Source organism: Lutra lutra, chromosome 7 (assembly GCF_902655055.1).
Source record: "Lutra lutra chromosome 7, mLutLut1.2, whole genome shotgun sequence".
NCBI classification, from domain to species: Eukaryota; Metazoa; Chordata; class Mammalia; order Carnivora; family Mustelidae; genus Lutra; species Lutra lutra.
In genome coordinates, this window is record NC_062284.1 from 137185392 (window position 1) to 137210688 (window position 25297).

At 55.1% G+C, this 25297-nt stretch overlaps 1 protein-coding gene across 3 annotated transcripts; it reads left to right on the forward strand.

The window, feature by feature from the left end:
- Positions 1-511: 511 nt before the first annotated feature.
- On the forward strand, positions 512-25151 carry CCDC197 (coiled-coil domain containing 197). Of its 3 annotated transcripts, none has more exons than XM_047739211.1 (7): positions 11805-12417; positions 12495-12638; positions 13945-14027; positions 15671-15858; positions 17325-17432; positions 18569-18703; positions 21813-25151. In XM_047739211.1, the coding sequence occupies exons 2-7, from the start codon at positions 12532-12534 to the stop codon at positions 22008-22010; spliced, it is 819 nt and encodes a 272-aa protein (XP_047595167.1). In that variant the 5' UTR covers positions 11805-12417; positions 12495-12531; the 3' UTR covers positions 22011-25151. The 3 variants fall into 3 exon arrangements, with proteins under 3 accessions (XP_047595169.1, XP_047595167.1, XP_047595168.1); XM_047739212.1 differs by having other exon boundaries at positions 15671-15804; XM_047739213.1 differs by lacking the exons at positions 11805-12417; positions 12495-12638 and adding an exon at positions 512-543.
- The last annotated feature ends 146 nt before the right edge of the window (positions 25152-25297 follow it).

The window sequence follows — 25297 nt, forward strand, 5'->3', positions numbered from 1 at the left end:
AAGTTTTTTAGCAGTTGAGAATTACTCTCTTTTCTTTCATTTCTACAGCCTAGTGCAAGGTCTAGGGGCTGGGGGTGGGGTCTGAGGAATGAGGGAGGAAGAGAGGGAGAGAGATGGGGGGGGAAGGGAGGAGGGAGCCAGGTGTCTGTGTTGGGAAATACTTGGATGAAAGTGTGGGGTGGATGTGACTCCCATCTCATTCGGGGTCTTCAGAGGAGGGGGAGGACCTCTGCAGGACAGAGCGAAGAGTGTGGGCCCAGGGAGGAGGGCAGCAGGAACAGGTGGTGTGGAGGGCCAGCCCTGCGCAGGTGACTGCCCGCTTGCCTGCACTTCCCAGGGAGGCCAGCTGGGCTGCTGGACGGTGGCTGCTGAAGACAGCGGCCAGTGTGCTAGGGTCAGGGTCCGGTCGGGGTGGAGACAGCAGGGGGCTTGGATGGCGGGAGAGCACAGGCCCCACCATCAGAAGAAATCTTAGGGGAAGGTTTGGGCGCAACGGTCCCGGGACCTGAGGAGCTTGGAGCCGATCATGGCAATGCCACGCAGGTGAGAGACCCCGTGGACATCAGGTTCCAGCGCTCCGCCTCTGCTCTGCGCCTTTTGATGGACTCCTAACAGAGTCTCTTAATGGAGGATTGGGGGTCCCTGAGGGGTATCTGTGACTCCGTCCCTGTCCCTACCCATCTTTGCAAGGAGTTTCTTCAGTACACATGATCAAAGGGACAGAGCCTGAGGGAGATTAAGAAACCCTGGTTTCCTTTTCTAGACTGAGCTGGCCCCCTCCTTTGCTGTAAGGTGCTCCCAACCCTTCTATGCGCAGAGCTTTGCCCCAGACTCTAGCTTTTGACTGAGTCCAGCCAATGGGAGGCCAGGTGGGCGGGACCAGGGCAAGGGGGCAAGGTGGGTATTTCTCCAGCTCCTCCCCTGCTTGGCACCCGGTTCTGATGGGGACTCCGTCCGCCATGGCCGCAGCACCTGTCCGACTGGACTCCAGATGCCCTGCTCAGTCTCGGTGCCCTTGACCCTGCCCACACCTCTACCAGTTCATTGCTTCTCTTTATTTACCTGACGCCGTGTGCCCGCGGTGTTTTGCGGTTGGGGTCGTCAGATAACATATAGGATGCCCGGTTCCTTTTGAATTTCAGATAAGCAACAAGCACTTTCGGTATAAGTATATCCTCAATATGGCATGGGACATACTTACACTCTGATTCCTTGCTGTTGATCTGAAATTCATATCCAACTGTATATCCTGTCTTTTTCTTTACAAACCTGACAGTCCTAGCTGCAGGGCCCTTGATAGATACTAACGTGTCCCGTGAGTCATAGAATGTTTCCGGAATAGGTGGGTTTGAACCCCTTACACGTTCCCATGCACAGACAGCACTAGGGGCTGCTTCTTTCTCAGGATGGGACAGCGGGAGGCTGCCCTGGGGACCAGAATGTAGCCTAAAAATGAGATTGACCCAGACATCTCCCCGCTTGCTGGCATCAGCTCCTAAAATGTCCCCAGGAGCACATGCAGAGGCATCCGGGTCCTTGCTCCCATGAGCAGGTCCTGGCCATTGACAGTGACATGACCCGATTCTCAGCACCTTTGAGGCCACAGCAGGGCCCCACCAGCTCTGGCAACCTGGACAAGGACATTTGGAGAGAGAGAGAGAGGGCATTCAAAAGATCTGGCGTCCTCCTGTGAACTTTAAACTGGGTGCGGAGTCAGATCGAATGCCCTTCCTCTCACTCCCTAGCCATGGGGTTCTGGGCCTCAGCTTCCTCATCCATAACATGGGACAGTGATTCCTAGAGGGCAGCCCGCAATGAGGTTCAGTTAAGGACAGTTCGTGGCGCTCACACAGTGAGCAACAGGCTTGGGACTACACTGAGGCCTGCCCACCTCCCGAGGCCCAGCCTGTCGTCCTCTGACTTAGGAAATAGTTGTTGCCATAACAAATCCCAAAATTTACAAGGGCTCAACACAACAGTGTGTTTCCCGCTCTGGAAAATCCACAGACAGTTGCTGGTCTTCATCGGCTCACGGCTGTCCATCCCTAGGTGCCGCAGGGACCCAGGCTGCGTCTGTGGGTGTCTGTGGTGTGTCTCCACCATCGCGTGTGCCTTCCCGGGCCGCCGCGCTCGTGTGCACAGAGGGGCGAGCAGAGAGAGAGTGTGAAAGAGGACATAGAGAACATTCTGTCGGCCCGGCCTGGGAAGGCTAGACACTCCTTCTGTTACATCGGCCAGCTCGTGGTCCCCGGCCACTAGTACTTCAGACAGGCTGGGGAACGTTTTCTGGCTCTGTTCCCAGGAAGAAGGGGAAACCGTTTCCGTGGTGGCCAGTGGCCTCGGCCCCACTTCCTTGCCCCCGGAAATGACACAACTGACAGCACCTAGGAGGGTTTGCAAGGAGGCCCCAGGAGAAGGTAGCCCCAAAGAAACGAGGCTGTGTTCTTCGTCTGGGGCCTCCAGGAGCCGACTAGAATTTGAGTTTACCCTGTATGTGGGGAGGTAGCGCACAAAACACGGCGTGCGGACGTGAGACAGAAGATGCAGTTCAGCAAAGGGCATATTCTTGGGCCGGTCAGCACTGTGGGCAGTGGCAGCTGCTGGGGACTGTGGGAGCCACTGTGGGATCGGAGCCTCAGAGTCGTCCAGGAGGCCGAGTGGGGTGTGTCTGCTCCTCCCATCAGTCCGTGTTTGAGGGCTAGGGACTCCCTGGCACTTCTGGCTTCTAACGTGGCAAAGGATGCTTGAGCAAGACACGCAGGTGCTAGCAGGTGGAGGGCTGAAGGCGGGCACTGAATAGTCAGGGTTGGGGACCCAAGCAGGGCACCCACAATGTCGGCCGTACGTAGCAAGTTTGCAAGGGACACTTGATTTCCTTTCAAGTGGCCCCTTGAAGGGACAGGCAAGGGTGAGCTCCCACCTGGCAGCCATGTCCGTCCCCTACAACTCCAGTCCGATGGCTCCCAGAAGCGGGGGCAGAGAGTCTGGAGGCTGTGTGGCCGAGAGCTGAGCACTGGACTGGGAGTCCACTACCCACTCTGGAACCCAGCTCAGCCTCTTCGTGGCTTGAGACCTTGGGCAAGTATGTCATCTCTTCTAGGTCCAGTTCATTCTCTGGTCACTTAATGACACTCACTGGGTGCCCACTGAGTAGGACATTAAACGTGCTGGGCCCTGAGGATACAGCTGAGGATACAGGCAGCCCGGCCCTCCAGGGCTCACAGGCACTTACAGCTCTGGGCTTTTTTTCAGGAAGACACGGGGGAGGGGATCAGAAAAGCAGAGCATACTCCCAACCCATCCTTGGAGGGCAAGTTCTGTTCCCAGCTGCAGAGCCTCTCCGCAGTCACTTGCCTGCTCCTGGGAGGGCGTGTGTTCCAGCGAGCTCCAGATGCCGGAGGCGTGCTCAGGTTGCAGCTGTAAGATGGGTGTGCTCGCTGCCCCCTGGGCTGAGATTCAGGCGAGGGGAGATAGTGGGATGCCTCCGTATTTTGCAGGGCCTGGTACAAAATGAAAATGCAAGCCCCTTGTTCAGAGATCGAGACTTTCAAGGCAGCCACGTCAGAGCCCAAGACTCAGCATTCCTGAGTATGGGACCCCATGGGTCTGCAAATCTGGGAGATCTTGCTGCAAAAGAGATTTTGTAAACTGTAAACTCCCACCACCCGTGGGAGAGGTGGTGACCAACTGAGGACAGCGGGAGTCTGAATGAGCACAGGGGTAAACGGCCCCCACCCTAAGTCCAAGCCCCATCCTCTGGCCAGAGGCACTGAGTCAGACTGTCTGTCCTCAGAAAGGGCCAGCTGGTCCCCTCTGACCTTGGCCAAGGCCCAGCCATGCTGTTCCAGGGTCAGAGGGGTTGGCAGTTTCAGGACCTGGAGGCGCAGGCTGTCTGAGAATTACAGACTGCATTCGGTGATGCCCAAAGACGCCCAATACTGGGAAGGCCTCTCAGGGCCTGGGGACCAGCTGCCCGGTCCCCACCCACCCCCCCAGCCCAGGGAAAACTCTGCTCACAGTATGGCGCACCCGTGCATGCAGAAGCCTCTGGTGCCTCCAGCACGCTCAGCGGGGTTCACAGATGGCCCTCCTAGGAAGCCCTCGGGACTTCATCTAGAAATGCTTTCTTGGCTTTGGGAGCTTAGAATCGGAAGGTCTCGTGATGGTCTTAAGGCCGTCTCGCTCTGACCTTGCTCTTCAAGCCCGGGAGGTCCTGAATGCCCCCACAGTCCAGCCTCAGTCCTTAGTCTGTCTCTTGCAGCATTTCCTGTCCCCATCCACCCGTCAGGGTTCTCGGGGTCTACCTAAGGCTGAGCTCAAGGCCCAGGTTCTTCTCTGCAGCTGCTGGGGGAGAATCTGCTTCCAGGCCTGTTCGGGTTGCTGGCAGAGACAGTTTCTGGCAGCCGGAGGACATAGGTCCCCATCTACTCGTTGCCTATCAGCCGGGGACTGTTCTGGGCTCCCCAATCTTTGCTCCCTGACCCCTCCATCTCAGCTTGTGAGAACCTCCCTCATCTTGAATCTCTGTCCCATGGCAAATTCCTCGGGATCCCTTTTCCTCTACCGGACAGAGAAGTTTTCCAGGGCTCCTGCCATTAGATCAGGCCCCCTGGGGGGCCTCCCTGTCTCAGGTTCACTGATCAAAGCCTTAGCTACAGCTGCAAAATCACAGGTGGGCCTGCCCATCATAGTCACAGACCCAGCCCCAGGCTGTGGGGTCCGAGCAGGATCTGGTCTCCTCTGCCACTCGGCACCCAACCCTCGCCACCATCCCCATGCTTTCAGGATGCGGCGCAGTTCTCGTCTTCCTCTCCTCTCGATGCTACCCCTGCTTGGACTTTGCCGTGTTCATCCAGCATCATCAAGACTGCCTTAAAAAAAGATATTAAAAAAAGGGCTGGGTCCAGGCCACCAAGGGAGCTGGCAGAAGCCACCCTAGCTGGGGGCACTCAGTCTCCCTACTCCAAGGCAGCTCGTGTCCCAGAGACTTAGGGCCTTGACCTCCTCTGAGCTCAGCAAATAGAGTGACCGCTCAGGGTCAGACAAGCCCTTGGGGGGACTGTGGAAAGTCCTGAGTCTTGTCTGTGGGTCAGCTCTGACAACTAGGGGCCTGATGGCTTTAGATGGGTGACCCAAGCAGACTGGCTCTTTTTCCAGCTTGGCTGGAGAGCATTCAAGAAGAGGGTCTGGCCTTCACTAGAAATGGCTGTGGACCTGGAGGCTGTGGGCCGGACCCTGGACAGAGTAGTAGGAATAGGAGTGGCTGATTTTTGAGCACTTTCTATGTGCCAGGTGCTAAGTCTATGTGTTTACCAGCTAATTCAGTTCCCATGGTATTTATGAGGGAGGTACTATTGTTAAACCCATTTTACAGAGGAAGAAACTGTGGCTCAATGAAGTTAAGGGACTCGCCCAAGGCCAGACCACTCATGCCTGGAGCAGGGCTGCTAAGGGACATCACACCTGCCTTCACTGTCCCTTCCGCACCAAAACAGGCTCCATCAACCTGTGCTCCCATGTTAATCACGTGATTGTGAGAGCCGGAGACTGGGGCGAGGGGAGGGGGCATTGAACCAGGACCAAAGGAAGGACACTATGGGAGATACTTCTGCCCCTTGTGTAAGGAAGGGCAGATATCTAGAGGTCAGAGTGGCCCAGAGGTGAACAAAGCTACTTTGGGAAGGGATGAGCTGTCTTGGATATATTGGATATATGCAAGTGAAAAGACCACTCAATTTGAGGCTTTGCTAATAACAGAACCTGTACTGAGTGCCTTACGCTCAGCCGTCTGTAGATCCTAATACTTGTGTCACATGGGCACTGCTCTCCCCATTTGCAGATGAGGAAACCAAGGCTCGAGGACATTAAGTGACTCCTTGAGGGCTCTGCAGATGGTTAGTAGGGAGGTGTGACTCACACGCTGAGTTGTGTATCTCCAGAGCTCTGCCTGTGCCCACACGTCTCCTGAGCGCCTGCTGGGTATCCAGTACTATTCTTCTAGATGCTGACACTCCAGCGGGGACACTCTCATACCAGTCCTGGCCCTCGTGGCTATCACACTCCAGGAAGACAATCCTGAGCAATGAGTACTAACATCGAACGCAGCGAGAGTGAGGGGAGACCAGGGTTGTTCGGTCAGGGAAGGTCACTCTTAGATGGTGGCACCTGAGCTAGACCTGAAAGGCAAGGAGGAGAAAGCACCATGAAGGGCTAGGAGAACAGTGCTCTGGGCAGAGGGAGCCACAGGTGCAAAGGCCCTGGGGTGGATCAGGGGAAGACAAGACCAATGTGGAAGGAATGGCCACTGTGGACCACTTAGAACTTGACCAGCCAGAGTTGGAAATTCATTTGTCATTATTGGAGGATTTTTTTAAAGATTTTATTTATTTATTTGACAGACAGAGATCACAAGTAGGCAGAGAGGCAGGCAGAGAGAGAGAGGGAAGCAGACTCCCTGCTGAGCAGAGAGCCCGATGTGGAACTCGATCCCAGGACCCTGAGATCATGACCTGAGCTGAAGGCAGCAGCTTAACCCACTGAGCCAGGTGCCCCTGGAGGATTTTTTTAAAAAGATGTTTTTATTTACTTGAGAGAGAGAGCTCATGGGGAGAGAGGGAGAGGGAGAAACATAAAGACTCTGTGCTGAGCATGGCACCCAACTCGGGGCTTGATCCCACAACCCTGAGATCATGACCAGAGCCAAACCCAAGAGCCAGACTCTTAACCACCTGCGCCACCCAGGAGCCCCCGGAGGAGTTTGAAACAGCAGGTGCTGCAGCCACTCACGGCTGCTCATGAAAACCACCTGTTAAATTTCAGGACTCTTGTAAGAGGGACCGTAAACTATTAGCAGCTTGGAATCAGCCACAGTGGGAGTAGTCACGCTGTGGAAATTGCTAAGCACTGCGAATCCTGGCTTTGCCCCCCGGGGCAGCCGACCGTCCAACTTTTACCTGCATAGCACTGGTTTTGGGCAGAGAAGTGGGGAGGTTAAGTTTGCTTTTGAAGGAGAGCCCCCTGCTGGGAGGAGAATGGCCTCTTGGGGACTGAGCAGCACGATGGCCAGCAAGGAAGGCTGTTGTGTTCGTCCACGTCGGAGAGAGGACGGTTTGGACCAGGGTGGGCCAGTTAATGGGATTCAAGTGATTTTGGAGGCAGAACCAATAAGCCTCGTTGACCGGACCCTCTTTACTGAAGCTCACAGTGGGGAGATGGCATGGCCAGTGGCGCTCCTGGAACATGAGAGAGGTGCAATTTGAGTCCAGGTCTGTGGGTACCCTGGGGTCACAGCCAATGTCTCAGTGCTCCCTGCTAGGAGGGCCCACCCTTCAGAGAGCTGCCCCAGAGATGGTCTCAGAGCATCTGAGGACCTGCTGGGGTAATTCCCCCGCTCGGGGACCTGGACCGCGCCCTGGTGTCAGGCAAGGAGGAGGGCAGAAGCCAAGCTGGGGGCCTCAGAAGAGGGGGGGTCATCGCCTGCTTTCTGGGCCCTGGGCTTCTCTGGCTCTTTGCCTCCTCAGTACCTCGGCCGGGAGGCAAGGGATAGAAACAGAGTTCTGAGATCCCATCTCCGTGAGGGCGTGGGATGCTAAGCAGTGTGGGGTCTTGGCAAAATCCAGGCAGAATTAATAGGTCATGCCTGTCTTCCTTGTGCCCACCTCCACCCACAGCCCCACCCCCCACCCACACCCAGGCTTCACTCACACTTCACCCCTTCCCTGAAGTCACTTCGCCAGCCAACCCCAGAAGCAAGGCTCTTAGCCAGGGTCCTGGGCTAGGGGGTCCCCACCACTGTAACCTGAAGGCAGTGAGGAGGGAGGGACAGGAATCAAAACAAAGGCTGACTGAACGCCAGCTATGTGCCAGGCTCTGGGATGCTCGCTGTCCTCAGAGTTATGGTGGCAGAAAAGTTTCCCCTCACCTCTTGCTCCTAAAATAAGACCCACACAGACTTTCTTCTATACACGTGCTCCCACACACACAGAGATTTTTTTAAATAAAAAATAGATGAGGTTAAGCATTCTATGCGGATTATATCATTTCATAATAGGTACAGTAATGGTCTCCACTTTACATTTACTTACCTTTTTTATTTTTTCATTTTTATTTTTTAAAGATTTTATTTATCTATTTGACAGAGAGAGACAGAGAGAGAGGGAACACAAGCAGGGGGAGTGGGAGAGGGAGAAGCAGGCTTCCTGCTGAGCCAAGAGCCTGATGCAGGGCCTGATCCCAGGACCCCGGGATCATGACCTGAGCCAAAGACAGGGGCTTTAACCCATTGAGCCGCCCAGGAGACTCCTTATTTACCTTTTTAAAAAGATTTTATTTATTTTGAGAGAGAGAGAGTGAGTGCATGACACCAGGTTGGGAAGCAAGGCAGAGAGAGATGGAGGGAGAGAAACTCAAGCAGATTCCATGCTGAGTATGGAACCCGGTGGGAGGCTCGAACTCAGGACCCTGAGATCATGACCTGAGCTGAAATCAAGAGTTAGATGCTCAACTGACTGAGCCACCCAGGTGCCCCTGCATGTTCCATTTAAACCGGAGGCTCAGAGAGGTTATGCACTTTTCCTAAGGTCACACAGGCGGTACCCCTGCTTGGCTGCACAGCCTTACTCTGCGTCCTAAGCATCGCCTATGTCTGGCCAAGGGCTGGTCTTGTCCCCCTTGGGGACATTTGGGGTTGCAGGCCAGGCAGGGTTGGAACTCTGGGCCAGAGGCCTGATCTGGCTATCCATTTGGCTGCACTGGGAGACACAAGCCCTGGGGTCAAATTCCAGCCCCAGGAGTCCTTGTTAAGGCTTAAAAACATGGGGCTCTATTGCCATTTAATTGTGGCTCTGCCCTTGAAGTGTACCCCCAGGTTTCAAGGTTCTCAGTTGTCTGGAATAGACAGCCTTGTCTTGGATTTACCTCCCCGACAGCCCAGGGGAGAGAGGAAATCTGGGGGGCTCTGAGACCTGGCCCCTCACCCGCTGCATCCCCCAGCCTTTCTCTACCTGGATCTTCTTATCTGGCCTAAAGCTCCTCGCAGCCTCCAATTTTTCCCCTCATCAAGGAAGCGGGGCTGGGGGGACGAGGTCTGAAGCTTGCTGGGTGAGGGTAGGGGTGGGGAGGAGAAGAGGAAGAGTCAGAGTCCAGCAGAAGCTCTGAGGCAGGATAAGGTGTAGAGTTTGGAAGGGACCCGGGTAGAGTTAACAGATTCTGGAATCTCTAGGCAGGAGTTCAAATCCCTGCGGAGCAGCTAGGCCCTGGGCCCGTGCTCAGAAGAGTCCATTACCGGTTTTGTGTTCCCACTGCTGTCTTGAAATTCTTAATTTTTAAAATCAAGAGCACCTCACTTTCAGGTCGCACTAGGCTCCATGAATTACGGAGCCAATCCTGCCACCAGAGATTAGCCCGGTGCCTTGGCAAGTTCCTTTGCCCGGTAGATGCTCAGTGTTCTCTGCAAAATGGAGCCATGCTTCCACGAACTTGGAGGAACTTCTCGAGAAGTAAATGAGAGACTCCAGGTAAAGCGCCAGGCGGCAGGAGATGATCGCAGTCAGTGTCTGCTAATCACAGACAGTCGCTCTTTAAGGCCTGGTAGGGAGACGTATTTCCAGAACTGCCACAGTTTGTCTCCCAGCCTGGGGTGGGTGTGGGACCCTTGAGGCCAAAAATAAAATCCTTACTGGGAAGTAAAGTGTTCCACCAACCCCACAATCCCCTGCCTGTGGCCATACGAGGCGGCTCCTGTGTCTGCCTAGGGCTGGGGGGTGGGGGGTGGGGCGCATCTGCCCTTGACAGAGGCACTTAATGGGTCTCTCTGGGAGCAGCCCCCCTCACCCTATGTGCCCGCTTGTGGGATCCCCACTGGATCAGCATTCGAGTCCCAGCAGCCCACCCTCGCAGACTTTCTAGATTAACAGCTCAGCTCAGCAGTTTCCCAACAGCAAGGCCTCAGGCAAGTTTCTCTCTGGGCCTCAGTTTCCCCACTGGGGAAGAACCGCTTGGTTTGTGGCATGCTGCCTGACATTGAGCCCTGCATGGAAAGCACTTAGAAGTGTCCTGACAATACTCACCCCCACTCCGAGCCCGAGGGCACGCTCCAAAATGCCGATCTGACCAGGCCACTCCTTCAGCGGAGCCCAGACTCCCCGGGGCCTCCCTCGGCCTCGGTGTCCTGCTCACCCGCTTGGCACCCACTTCCCAGCCTCCAGCCAAGGGGCCCGGGATTTGCTCTGGGAAACTTCCAGCCCCCAAAGCAGCGCCTATGATGTGACTGTCCGTCAAGCTGAGGGGCGGGCACATGACGAGGTTCAGCCAATCGGGTGCCTTCTCTAAGGCCCTTGCTTCTTGGGTGTGAAGGCGCTGATGGCAAGGGGTAGGGGAGGGTTCGTTTTGGGAGGTACCCCCCTGAGTTCCCGCTGCCTGGATCTCCAGGGCTGCCCTGGCCCTTGGGCTCCACGGGCCTGAGTCTCCGGCTCTTCTGATTCTGTGGCCTCCCTCGTACCTGTCCCGCGGCCGTCGTTGCCCAGAGAAGCCTGTTAGTTTCCGCCGCGGGCACGCGGAGAGCCCGGCCCGTACACCTGGACGGCTTCCCCGGTGGCAGCCACACCGCCCTCTCCCTGCCCTTCTCCTCTAAGCATCTGCCTGTAGCTCCCACAGGCCACGGATGCTATTTGGTGCCTCTGAACTTTCCCAGCTGTTTCTCCGCCGGGATGACCCTCCCTGGCTCCTACTCATCCTCAGGGACCACCTCCGACATTGTCAACTCGGGGAGGACTTCCTCCAGCCCTCCTCCCCTCCCCAGGCGGGTTCGGACTCTGGACGACCCTGGACCGCAGACCTCTGTGGGTACCGGCTGTCCCCACGCACGAACGCGGCGCCCGAACCTTCATGCCTCCGCTGAAGCTCCTTAAATGTTCCAGAGGTTCTAGGACCGTGGAGGGCCGACTGCCCCCTTGAGACCTGCTCAGGGACTCCTGGGCCGGCAGGGACTGGCTCCGTCGCCCGCTGATGTGTGCGCCCCTGCATAGGTCCCTATTCCCGCCCCTGCCCAGCGCCCTTTCAGCTGTGGCCCCAGGCCCTGGTGCTGCCTTAGTCTCCCTTCCAGCCCGCGCCCCCCCCCCCCGCCCCGCCCCTCCTCCCTCCGCCTTTGCCCTCACCCTGCTACCTCCCTTCCCTCAGCATTCTTCTCAGTGAACCCCATCCTCCCGTGGTGACTCCCCAGGCTGCCCTCTGTGGAGGCCCTGGCTCTGACGGAATGGAGCCCTTTGTTGGGGGAAGGCCTGGACAGCCAGTTGGGGCATCAGGGGTGGGCAGCAGGCCCAGATCCCCCAAAGGCCACAGGCCCACAGACTCCAACAGCAGGTACCAGGGCCAAGCCATAAGGCAGGGACAGGTCCCAGGTTGAGGACCTGAAGCCTCCTTCACCTTGCCCTCTCCCCTGCCCTGGGCCAGGTGTGGTTCTGAGCCACTGGCAGAGCTGAGCCCGTACGGGTTGCTGAGTGCCCTCGCTGGGGAAGGGCACAAGCTCTAGCCACCCACTCTCAGGTAGAAGGAGGTAACAGGGACACACCAGTGGGATCTGGGGAGCCCATCAAGTAGGGGTCTTAAGAATGACCAGCCTGAAAGAAAGGACAAAAAGTAGCTCGAGTCCCCCCTGGGGTCACCGATGCCTCTCCCCCTTGTCTTTGGGAACTGAACCAAGGAGGCAGGCGTAGGCCACGGAGAAGGTGGCTCTTTACCCACAGGTGGGTCCTGCAATGGACAGAGACCAGCATTATGATGTCACGGCCCGGTGGCCATGGCTTTGAGCTCCTGGAGCCTTGAGGGAGTCAGCTGGGCCCCCTCTTCCTTCCACACGCTGCTTGTATCCCAGAGTCATGCTCAGGGCTGGAAAGGCCCACTACGAAGCCCTGCCCCTTCTCTCCCTGCTCCGACCCCTGTGCTGCAGCTGGTCCAGCAGATAGCCAATGAATGTCAGGCTTAGGGAGACGTTCTTCTCCTTTGGGCCATAACTGGGAACAAGACTTGGGCAGATGGTCCAGGAGCACTTCACAAGGCCTCGTAGAAACTACCTGTTACCTAGGCCGCCTTCCCTGCCTGACCATGAGCTCATTCAAAGTGTCTGTCTCAGCCTCCACTCCCCTTTGATGAACTCTCCACACGCTCGGAATATGTGATGTCACTGAAGGCATAAATGGGTGAGGGCGGGTGGATAGGAGAGGCCACCAAGGTGTCCCCGCCCTGTGCACACTGTCTTCTGAGTCAGACCCAGCCCTGACCCTGGGACTCTCTCCGGCACCTGTTGGAAGACCCCTGACGTCGGGTTCGACAAGCCTCAAGTTCAGATCCAGCCCTGCTGTGTGTCCCTGAGCTGGTCACAGACCCTTTCTGAGCCTCTGTTTCCTTTTCCACGAACTGGGAACGTGACTGGCTTCTGGGGGGCCATTGGGAAGGTCGGGAGAGAGAGTGCTGACCAGTCTTCCCACCTAGCCCACGTGACCTTGTCCTCCTGTGCGGCCAGAGTGGTGAGGGGCGATGCTGGTGGCCGTGGACACCAGCCAGGGGGCTGGCCCGAGTGTTGCCAGCGACAAGGATAGGGACCTGCAGGGGCTGTTGCAGGAACTCGGCCAGCTCCAGGCAAAGTACGAGAGGTCTCAGGCCCCACTGGGCCCCGGCCCCATGCCCAGCGGCGCTGACACGGGGCTAGGTGGCTGGGGCTGAGCGAACAGCAGGGCCAGGCAGGGAAGGGACAAGGCGGGGAGCAATCCCTGGAAACAGGAGGGGCATCAGTGGAGAGGGGGTGGGGGCTTGGCTCTGGCCCTTCGAGCTCAGATCTTGGGCCCTCCCAGGCCCACTCTGGGCTTAGTCTCCCATCCCGGAAGCCTGGCTGTGGGGAGCCATCCCCTGCACCTGTCAGTTCACCCCTCTCAAGTCAACCAGTGAAGCTGTCAGCTCCCCCCACCCGCCTCATGGGGAGACCCTGGTCCTTACCCCTGGGGCTTTTATGGGGCAGCCCATCAGTTTCGGGCTGCCCCATGAAAGCCTGAATCAGATGCAAAGGACGTGGCTGTGAGCGAGTTTGTGGAGCAAAGTTCCAAGCCTCCCATCAGATCCTGTCAAGGCTTCCCGACCCCACTAAGGTTTAGCCCCACGGTGTGCAGGGTCCACACAGTTTTTGTAGGGAAAATGGCTTTTCCCTGCCTTTTCCCGGACCGTATGGATGAGAAAGTGAGGCCCGAGAGGCGGAGAGGCCTGCCCTGGGTCCCTGAGCAGTCATTCAGAGAGGCCACCGCAGTCCCTGGAAGCGCTGCCTCTGACCGGACAGGTCCCACTCTGCCTCTGCCCTTGACCACTGACTTGACTGGGCACAGAGCAGGCGACAGACTGGAGACTCAGCTTGCTCAGGGGTTCGCCTGAGAGTCAAGCATGGCTGGGCGGTAGCACATGGTTGTCTCCCCTCTGGGGGTGCTGGGGTCCCCAGTCTCTCCTTGCTATGTGCTGGGGGCCCCACACATGGTCCTGGCCAACCTGGGCAGGGGGGAGGGAGGGCTGACGTTACTGTTGCTACAGATGGGCTAGCCAAGCACAGAGCAGAAGCACCTGGCCAGGTCACCAGCTGGTGGCTGCAGGGAGAGGGGGACTCAGACCAGCCTCTAAGGGAGGATCCGTAGGACCCCATCCCACACCAGAAAGACTGGACTGCCCTCTCCCTGGTGCTCCTTCCTTCCTCATGCCCTATCATGGCCGTTCTTTGAACTGCCTGTGGCTCAGTTTCTCATCAGGACATGGGGTGGGGAGGCGTAAGTCAGCGGCCCACTGATGGGGGTGGCGGTGGCGGGCCCGTCCAGTGCAGCTCTGAGCCAGAGATCCACACAGAATGGCCTTGCAAGAGGTCATGACCTCGGGGACTCTAAACCATGTCTTGCTGTCCCTGAAATGTCTCTGCAGGCAGAGGAAGCTGAAGAGAGAGGTCGAGAAGCACAAGCTTTTTGAAGACTATCTGATTAAGGTCCTTGAGATAATCCCTAAGGGTATGTATGCGGGTTCGGTTCGTCTCAGCTGCCACCTCCCAACCTCGGGACTAGGGCGCGGTGTGAGACTTAACCTCATCTGCAGGAGGAGGACCCACAAAAGCCGATGCCACAGGGGTCCGAAAGGGGACAGGTGCCGAGCGAGCCTGCCTGTGAACCCCGGCGCCACCAGCGCCACTGGTGTGGCCCGTGGAAGTTCTCGAGGTCCTTGTCTTTTCCTTCCTTCCTCCCTTCCTCCTTACCTACCTACCTTCCTTCCTTCCTTCCATTCTTTTTAAATATTTTATATATTTGACAGAGAAGGAGAGAGCACAAGCAGGGGGAGAAGCAGGAGAGGGAGAAGCAGGCTCTCCGCAGAGCAGGGCTCGATCCCAGGACCTTGGCATGATCAGGACCATGATCTGAGCAGAAGGCAGTCGCTTAACTGACTGAGCCCCCCAGGTGTCCCCAAGGTCCTGGTTTCTTGATTTGTACAAGGGGAACAGCACCCATTATGCAGATCGGATGAACTCATCCTTCATGAGCCTGTAGCCCAGTGCTCGGCATTCAGCTAACACCCAGTCCATGTTAGCTAGGATTGCTATTATTTTGTGTGTCTTTGGTTTTGTGTTTTTGTTTGTTTGTTTGTTTTGCTATTATCAGCTAAAATTACACAGACACCAGAAATGGCCTTTGTGTTTTGTCTTATCGCGATTAGTACCAGAGCCTGTTGTTGTCAGTGCCAGAAGCTTGTTAGGAAAGGGAAGGCAATCAAACGTGTATTTTTATCATCATTATCTCAACATCATCAATAATAAGAATAATTCTTACCATTTATTAACTATCACCATTTACTAATGACTATTAACTAACTTTGTGCTCACCTCTTTGGAAAACTTTTTTACCCCTCTGTGTGAACTTCTGAGAATTGTGTTACCTAGGCTCAGAGAGGTTAAGGAACATGCCCAAAATGCCCAGCCAGGAAGTGGTGGGGCTGGGTCTCAGACTCTGGTCTGACTTCAGGGCCGCTGCACTGAATGCTGTGGAGCGACGAGAGGCCCCCCAAACTGTTCTGGATATCAGGGAAGGCTTCAAGGAAGAGGTGACCTCTCATGGGGCTCCAGTGAGTTTAGCAACGGGGAACAGCATTGCAGGCAGAGGGAACAGCATGAATGTAGGCTGGAGCTACAGCCCTGCAGGGTGAACTTGGGCATGGTGCGTTCCAGTGTGCTGCAGCACCAGAACTTGGCAGAGGCTGCTGGGAGATGTGACTGGAAGGTTGAGTAGCACCAAAAAGTTTTGAGCACCAAGCCAAGGAGGGGTGAAGGCTCCAGGTCCTTGGAGACCATCTCCTGTCTCACTGGGGCTCCTGGCTCCAGAATCTGGGTTCTTGGCTGGTAGGGCACCTTTCAAATGTTAATGCATCTCTTGAACAGGCAGGCGGTGGGTGAGGGAGCTGGCCAGTTGCTGGACCCATCCTGCTGTCCTGGGCTAAGCCCCGCACGGGCTCTTCTGGTGCCTCTCATCTGTGGGTCTGCTGCTGGAATTGCAGGGCCTCGGCAGAAGTCCCCCCTCTGACACATTGGTGGTATCGCCTGGGTAGGGGACAGGTGAGGGCTGGGCTCTCTGGACCCGCTCATCCCACCACGGCATTGTCTCCCTAGGCCACAATGAAGGGGAGGAGCGAGAGGGGCCAGATGAGGCCCTGGTGGGGGCCATGGTGGAGCACTATGGGCAGCTCTTCACAATCAGCCAGGACATCCAGGAGCATCTGGAAGCCTTCTCCAAGATGAGCCAGGTCTTCCACCAGAGGCTGGAGTCTCTAGAGGAGAGCCACAGGGCTCTTATCCCGGTAACAGCTATCTGCAGCCTGGTCTGTTGCCCTTAGCCCATAGGACTGGGGGTATAGGAGTCCCCCTTCCCTCTGCACCTCTGGGGGAAGGCTCGGAGCAGCAGTGGGCTGTTGGGAGGGTCTGGGTGGCGCTGTCACTCCTGAGCCTTGTTCTGGATCCCTTTCTCTCCCCTTCTGCTGGCTGACTCGAGGTCTTTCCTGAAGCATGGCTTATGTTCAAAAGGTGTTCTTGGTGGGAGAAAAGACACAAATTCTAGACTCAAACAGACCGGGTTCCAATTACACGTCAGTCTCTGACTAGCTACATGACCCTGGGCAAGGGTGGCCCCTCTCGGAGCTTCAGCTTCTCTATCTGTCAAACGGCGATGCGGTGCCCCAAGAAGTCACCTCTCTTTCCTTTTTGGTTAATCTTATAATAAACAGAACTTCAGCCAGGAGGTCCAGGCACTCCAGCCAGGAGAAAGTGCCCAGGCAAAGGCCTGGCTGGATGAATTTGCATCCTGGGGCCCGGGGGCTGGGAGGGGAAAGGGGACTTGGATAGGAAGGCTGAGGGTGGGTTGATTCTTGTAAAGGACCATTGTGTGATGTTTGCAGAGAGTCTCTGCCCCCTAGTGGCCGCACTGAAAACCTACACCACCTTGCACCTTTTTACCCTCTGGAGAGCCAGACCCTTCAGGATTGGGCAGGACGGGGCTAGCCTCAGTTTACCTGCTTTATCTCATTTAAATCTCACGCCAGCACCTAGAGCTAAGTGCTTTAATTCCTAGGGCTGAGACAAGGGGAGATGAGTTAGGTGAGCATTCAGGTGCTGATTGGAGCCCATCTTTATGTAAAATTTTAATATTTTGTCCATCGTGGATACTTTCTATTAACTTTGATTTTCTAAAAACATTGGATTAAGATATTAATCTTAATTAATTTGTCTTCATTTTAAGCATACGCTGAGTGTTCCTACACCACCTTAAATTTCGCATCTTAGACCCAGTTGCACTGTTGTGCCCGCTTTCCATGGGAGGAGATTAAGATGCGAAGTGAGGACACCTGCATAGGTCCCGTGCCGAACTGAAGCCCCACGGGGCCTCGTCAGGGTGCAGCCAACACAGCAGGAGCAGGCTGGGTCACAGGAGGCCGTCCACGGCCTTGCTCCGCATGACCTCCCAGCAGCCCTCGGGGCCACAAGGGCACAGACTCTTGGCTCTGGTTACTGGAGGAAAAGGGGCTCCGGGGGCCATGAGTCAACATTCAAACCTCAGTCAGCCTGGACAGGCCTTTTCGGGCCTTTCCTGGTACCTTGAACAGCTCAGAGGCCCAGAGCTTTCCCCTCCACCCGCCCCCACCCTGGCTCAGCATCCCCCTCCCCCACACCCCTTCCCCCCTGCCGGGGCTGTGAGCACCTCTGGACCAGTCCCAGGGCAGACGCCCCAGCAGAGTTTGCTGCACCGGGTGACATGCCTCTCCCATCACAGAGCCTCAAGATTCGGCTGTGTCAGCTGCAGAAGCGGTGTCATCATGAGTGGAAGCTGTGTGGGTTGGGACACCATGTCACCTCCCAGAAGGACATGGACAGCTATAATGTGAGTCTGATCTGCGGGATGGGGGTGAGGGCAGGGCTGGGGGCTGCTGTCTCCTCAGTAAGCATCACCCCCCACAAACTCACACCCCCCACACTCACACCCCCACCCACACACACCCTCACACCCCTGACAAGAACCAGAGCTGGGATCCCCAGCCCAGTTCCAGGGCTTGGCATAAGCTGGGTGTGCTTGCCCAGTCCTTCTGTAATGCCTGTGGTTAATAACAGAACAGTGGCATTAAGTGAGTGGTTACTAGGCACTATCTTCAGTAATTCCTACGTCTCCATGGTCGTTCGAGGCAGTGCTTAGCCCCCTAACCCAGGACAGACCTCATCCGGGACAGGCACTCCTAAATGTTGGCGGATTTTTACCTGTGTCTATTTCACAGATAAAAAAAGTAATGTTCAGAAAGAGTAAGTCATGGCCATGACATGTCCACAACCAGGGGCCAGGATTTCTGGGCTTAAGCCTTTGAGCTATTCCTTCCTGGCCTTTGGAATGGGGACTGGTTAACCTCTGGCCCCTGGGTCCTCACTAAAACCAGAGCCTCTGACCTCCCAGCCGCAGGGGCTGCTGGGAAGACACCAGGACCAAGGACTGGGGCATGCTCCACCCAGACAGAGTGTGGCCAGCAAATGCAGGGCCTTCTCAGGCACCAGGCGATCCTAATTTGGAAGACATGAGGGCTGGGATCTACACGTTGCTGACCTTCAGCCAAGGGGCTTAGCAAGGGAGTAGACTGGCTACTGTTTATCGAGCCCCTTCTGGATCTTTCTCTTTAAGATGGAAAGCAAGGCCACCACCGCTGGCCACAGCCCTGAAGACCTTAAGTCTAGGACTCCAGGGCTGCCCAGAGTGAGGGGCTCCAGGTTCCCTCATGACCCTTCCCCGGCCCTGCCCCTGGTGTGGCCCGCAGGGGTCTCTAGCCAGGAGGACCCTCTGGGAAGTTGGCTCAATGTCCCTCATGGCAGGGGAGGATGCTCCGGCCCTGGAGTTGGGGGATGCAAGCAAGGCCCTCTGGGAGTGGGGTACAGAGCAGTCTGAGAAGGTGGTTTTTCCAGCCCGAGTGAGCTAAGGGTCGGGGGGTGCTGGGAGAGGACCAGAACCTCGTCCTCCTCCACCTTCTCCTCCTGCAGAACCAGCTGCTCAATGACCTGCAAAGGATCATCAACAACATGGTCCGGCAGTGCTCCTCCTCCGCCCACCACTCCGCCTCCGCCCACCGCGCACCGGAGAGCATGGGCCTCTTCTCGAAGCTCGACCTGATTCAGGTGAGACCTCCCTGCCGCCCCAGGCTGGTGTCCAATCTCCGCCCTTCCTGAGCCGCAGCTCATGGTGCATTCATGTTTAGCCCCGTGAGCCCATCCGTGGCTATGCAGGCTCCTGGGGCAGTGGGTCTTGGGGTGTCTGTTAGTCACTCAACAAACTTGGAACGAGCTCCAATTTGATGCAGGATTGGAGGCAGCTGTAACGGAACTCCTAGCTCTGCCTGGTCTTTCTTTGTGGCCCTCCCCCGGCACGTGTCTCACACACACACACAGTCACACGGACGTTCATGTGCTCTCTACATGCCTAACGTTACACATGACACACCCGCAGACACAGAGATGCCCATGGGTGTGGTCACACATTCACACTCACCTGCACTCTGGGTGGACACATTTCAATGACCAAGGGAGCCTCTTCAGTGGAAACGTCAGACTCTGGGTCAAGTCCCCAGAGCTTCCCCTTTACACTGAACCCCCCCTCCCCGGGACCAGCCCCCCGCCCGCCAGATGCCAGTGCTGCAGTACAGAGAGTGTGTCGGCAGACTGGCTTCTACTGACCACAGAGCACGTCTTCATTCTTTTCTTTTCTCTTTTCTTTTCTTTTTTTAAGACTTTATTTATTTATTTGACAGACAGGTATCATAAATAGGCAGAGAGGCAAGCAGAGAGACAGGAGGAAGCAGGCTCCCTGCTGAGCAGAGAGTCCGATGTGGGGCTCCATCCCAGGACCCTGGGATCATGACCTGAGCCAAAGGCAGAGGCTTTAACACACTGAGCCACCCAGGTGCCCCCTTTCTTTTCAATAATACCTTTACTGGGACACAATTCCCGTGCCATAACATCTTCCCTCTTAAAGCATACACTTTCAGGTTTTCAGCTCAGTCAGACCCCGGCAACCGTCACTGCTGTCCAGAAGAGTTCTTCACCCCAAAAAGATACATTCTGCATCTGGTTTCTTTCCCTTAGCATAATGATTTCAAGGTCGATCCACGTCATAGAACGAATCCATACTTCATTCCTTTTTAGGGCTAGATAATACGCCGCTGTGTGGACCAGTGGATCCACTGATGGGCCTTTGGGTTGTTTCCAGGTTTTTCAGCTGTTGTTAATAACGCCGCTGTGAACATTCACATATGGGTTTTAGCATGGACATGTATGTTCCGTTATCTTGGCTAGATACCTCGGAGTGGAATCGCTGAGTCATATGGTAACTGTATATTTAACATTTTGGGAAACTACCAAACTGTTTTCCAGAGTGGCTGCGAGATTGCACGATCCCACGATCGGCGTGCGGGGGTTCCACTTCCTCCACATCCTGTCCACACCCGGTGTGGTCTGTCTTTCGTAACTCAGCCATCCCACGGGGTGTGAAGTCGTATCTCACTGGGGTTTCGCTTCTCGAGCCACTGGCGACTGATGACGCTAAGTGTCTTACACGCGCTTATTGGCTGTTTAAATTCTTCTTTGAAGAAACATCTACTCTGATCCGTTGTCTATTTCTAAATCGGATTATTTGGGTTTTTTTTAAATTGTTGCGTTCTAAGATATATTCTAGGTAGAAGTCCCTTATCAGATATATGTGTTTGCAAATATTTTCTCCCCTTCTGTGGGTTGTCTTTTCATTTGATGGTGTTCTTTGAAGAACAAGAGCTTTTAATTTGGATGAAATCCAGCTGAGCTATTTTCTTCCCTTGGGCTACTTGTCCTTACCACAGCACATCACATTGCAAAAACTATTATCCCAAGTCACGAAGATTTACACCTAAGCTTTCTAATAAGAAATGTATAGTTTTTGCTCTAACATTTAGGTTTATGATCCATTTTTAGTTAACTTGTGTATACGGTATGGGATATAGGGTCCGATTTCATTCTTTTGCATAAAGATGTTCCGTAGTCCCCATATCATCTATTGGGAAAAAAAACGCTATCTTTTCTTCTTGAACTGTCTCCTCTCCCTTGTCACAAATCAATTGCCTAAAAACGTGAAGGTAAATTTCTGGACCCTCAATTCTATTGCATTGGTCTGGATGTCTATCCTATGCCAATACACAGGGTCTCGATTCCTGGAGCTTTGTAATGATTTGTAATTTTGAAATGAGGAGATGGGAGTCCTCCAACTTTGCTCTTTTTTTGAGGTGGTTTGACTCTTCTAACGGGGTATGTTTGGATCATGCGAAGCATCACCACAAAGCTCTGTGGCCGGGTGGGCTTCAGGCATGGTGCGACCCGAGGCTCCCTGGATCAGCCAGGACTCACCCTTTCTGTGCTCTGCTGTGGGCCATCCTCAATACTGGCCTCGTTCTAGGTCACAGCTAGCTCTCCTTACTTGAGGCAGGCTCAGGGGGGACGTTCAAACACAAGATGCTCCTTTCCTCTGGAACACCAAAGGGGCGAGTCCCTGCCCCGGGGTTGCCGTGGCAACAGCCCACAGTCGGAAAGCCTGCCTCTCTGTTGGAGGACTTCTCAGGAGCTCTCAGACAGCGTCAGGGCTGCTCCGCCGCACGGCTCCAGGGACACCATTCACGTTGTTGGCATCCCCTGGGGCACAACTCATGTTATTCATATTCACGTTGTGATATGGTTTCGTTTTCAATAAGGGCACATTTGTCTAAATAGTCACACTGCGTTAATTTCATCTTCCTCCCAAGAAAAAGGAAGAAATTACACGGTGATGTCAGGGGGTGCCGGGGGTCTCCTACAACAATCACTTAACCAAGACTTACTGAGTCGCCCACATGTGCTCAGCATTGTGCTAAGAGCTGGAGGTGGAAGGTCTTTAAGAAATGAATGCCTCTCAGAGAGGGACCCTGGGGGCAGACAGGGTGGGCTTCCAGGAGGAAGCAGTGAAAAGAGGCTAGCAACTGTAATCAGGAAGCCACAGCAGGACTTGGACTTTGCTAGCTTTGCCAGCCCTGGGCTGTGCAGCTCCAGGCAAGTCACTTAACCTCTCTGAGCCTCAGTTTGCATAGTGGCCAAGAGTCACTGATACCACCTCCTTTGCAGGGCACTTTGAGAGTTAATGGAAGTGTAGGTAGCCTCCGAGGGTGCTTTGGTCCTTGGGAAGGGGGTGCCAAAGCACCGGAAAGTGAGAGAAATTTCTTTTTCCTCCCAGGAATTTATGTTGGACAAAATGGAGACAGTGAAATTTATCTCACTGCTCATGGAACCCAGAGTATGCTGGTCAGGGGACCGTCTCAAGAACCCCAGAAGATACCGCAGCTCCTTCAGGAAATGCCCAAGGGATCAAGATTCGGTCCCAAGAACTCCCCTTCCAGGCACCCAGACTTTGGAGTGCTCCAGCTTGAGCTGAGCCAGCCAGCAGCCACACACGCCCCACCAGCATCAAGACCATCTTCCTTCCTGTCCAGCCTCTTTTTCTCACCACAGCGCCCCCGCCAACGGGGTGGGAGGGAGTCTGGGGGTGGGGGACACTGTTCCCCATCCTGGGGGATTAGCAGGCGTGGAGGCTGGGACTGGGGAAAAGAGAAGCGGGTTCCTGGGTTGCAAGCGGCGGTCAGGTGGGAGGTCCCGGGTTGGAGGCCGCATGCTCACAGCCAGCAGCGGTTTTGTCTGAGAAGAACTTGGGATAGATGTCTAGCTTTTAGGAACATCCAAATCACAGGAACTCTCCTACAGAGCCACCCAGGGCTATAGGAGGCATGGGAGTTCACCTCTTCCACAGCTGATTGGGGAGCATGGCAGACTGGGGAGCACAGCAGACTGGGGCTACTGGGTTTGTCTCTTGGAGGCATCTCGTCACTGGTTCTCAGAAGCTGGATACCGAGTCAGACCTCCCGCCTTCCCGAGGGTCCCAGAGCTGCCTGGAACGAATGCTGCTCCCAGAGACACCTTGGCCAGGCAAAGCCTCTCTCCAGGCTGCTTTGCCACCTGTAAGATTGGGTGAGAGTGTGTCTAAGGGAGACCCCTCCCCAGTCTGACATTCTTAGACCAGGGCCGGGACAGCTTGGTCTACCTGGAAGGCCCTGGTTTGGTTTTTTTTGTGTCACGGCGTGGAATCCTCCTAGCAACCCTACAGCCCTGGAAAGAATTCACCTCCGGAGGTCTGCATCAGTCTATCGGTTTGGGTAAAAGTTGACGGTCAAGAGCAACCTGCGAGCTGCGAACAGTGGTCCGCAAACTAACTCTCAGAGTTTCAGAAAAGATGCTGCTGTGCGGTCAACAAACACCGAGGGTCGCTGTTTTCCAGCGGGGACAGGAGAGGGGACAGGAGGCTCTGAGGGAGGGAAGGTTGGGAGTGTGAGAAGGATTTGGCTGCGGAATCAGTGAAAGAAATTCCGTACCCTCGTACCCTCTGGCTGAGTGTGGTCACGTCCCTACAAGCAGTTTAAACAAAGAAGAAACGAGGCGGGAGCATGCTTTTGGTCGGGCTTTGGTTGGGTTTGAGAAGGCCACGGTCATGGGAGGGCTCAGAAGCAGAAGGGAACACGAGGGGAGGAGCTTTCAGTTCTGGTGAGAACATGGACTGCAGGACCCTCATGGGTCCACAGGCCGGGCTATGAGGTTTGGACTTGGGTCCGGAGGCCACACATAGGGATGTCCCAGTCCTCCTGGGTGGCTATCCCAGGAGCCCAGACTGGGGCCTTAAAACAACAGACATTTATTTCTCACACTTGGGGAGACCGACGGTCTGGTGAGCGTCTGCTTCCGGTTCATAGACAGCCGTCTTCTCCTTGTGCCCTCACGGGGTGGGCGACACAGCTCTGTGGGCTCATTCTTATCAGGACACTAATCCCACTCATGGAGGATCTGCCCTCGTGACCTCCTCCCCTCCCCGAGGCCTCTCCTCCTAAGACACTGGGGGTTAGGATTTTACCATGTGAATCTGGGGTGGGCGGACTCATTCCATCCCTTCCAAGGAGCCTCTCACATTCTTAATGTTTCTCAGTTCTTCTTGCCATGACATCGGCTTTCCGGAGAGATCTAAAGTGACCCATCACTCTCCCTGTATTGTGGACACACACCAGCCCAGTGATTCTTAGATTCGAACATCCTCAAAAAGGCTTGTGAAAACAGAGTGTGGCCGCCCAGAGCTTCTGATGGCACAATCTGGGGTCTTAGAGGCCTTAGAATTTGCGTCTCTAATATGTCCCCAAGAGAGGCGGATGCCGCAGGGCCCAGGGCCACCGTTTGGGAACCGCTGCTTTAGAATAATGGCAAATTCTCAATGCCTAGCCTGGCTCTGCTCCTCTTGGAGCACCAGCTCCCCCTGGCCGGACTTCAGTGTCCCCTCAGCATGATGGGGCTGCGTGACAGTCCCTACCCTGTCTAACCTCCTGGTAGGGACTGGACATACACCCTTCTATATGCCCAGGGCATGGTTCTCTGGCTTCCTGGCTTTGCCTGTGAGGGCCCATGGGGGGAGGGGGCTCTTGTCCGCCTGTCCCCTGCCATTTGGATGCTGAACACCGGCCGTGCATTTGTAGGTCTGCTCCTGGTGTTCTGTCACACTCCTCAGGGAGGACGACGATCAGAACATATGCCTGGGGTGTCAGGGGCCTGGGCATCAGTCTGCATTTGCAACGGGCAGCCCAATGTTTTAGGAGCTCCCAGCCTTCCCCATGAGGGGCTTGGGTCACGAAATCAACAGAAGGGGCGCTGGGCTCAGTGGTGCTTCTGCAGGCATGTCCCGCAACACCGGGGTTCGTGCTTTCTGGGCTTTCATGTTCAACAGCTGTCTCAGCCCCAACCTCATACATTTTCAAATGCTTTCTCTTGGGTCCCCTGTTAGCTGCAAAGAGAACTTCAAGTGCATTTGGATAAAAAAGCAGGGGTTTGAGTTCCTTATGAAATGTCACTTCATCTGACTGCCCGTTTAGACCCTGAGACCCCAAGACACCAGGTGGCCCAGGGCTTGGGCACTCTGTGAGACCGTGAGCTCATTATCTGCCAACGGACTTCAGCTTTAAGTAACTCCCAGTGTGAGAAAATCCTTCCTACAGACCATCCTGGGAAAGTTGTGTTATTGACAAGTGGCTGGTGCTGAAGAAATTGGCTGTGTGATAGGAAAATAAAATTATGTCCTCTTTTTAGATCATATACAGTAGGACATTCCAGTTCCATTGGGTGGTTGCTTTCCAACTTCCATGTTCCTTAAAACCACCACGACACTTGCTAACCATGGAGATACCTAGAGCCTGTTTTCAGAGATGCTTATTCTGGGTGGGGGGCCCAGGAATCTGCATTCTTAGTAAGAACTGGGGCAGTTGCAATGAGAGGGCTCTCCCACGTCAGGGTAAGAAATACTGGGTGTGTAAATGCCAAAAAAAAAAAAAAAAGAAAATCTGGTCTGTGTTGACCAGTTCAGTCAGGAAGCACGAAAGCCACAGAAGGGAAACCTGAAAATAATCTGACTGCATAAAAATTTAAAATGTGGGGCGCCTGGGTGGCTCAGTGGGTTGAGCCTCTGCCTTCGGCCCAGGTTATGATCTCGGGATCCCGGGATGGAGCCCTGCATCAGGCTCTCTGCTCAGTGGGGAGCCTGCCTCCCCGCCCCCCGCCTGCCTCTCTGCCTATTTGTGATCTGTCAAATAAATAAATAAAATCTTTTAAAAAATTAAAAATGCATCTACCTTGGAA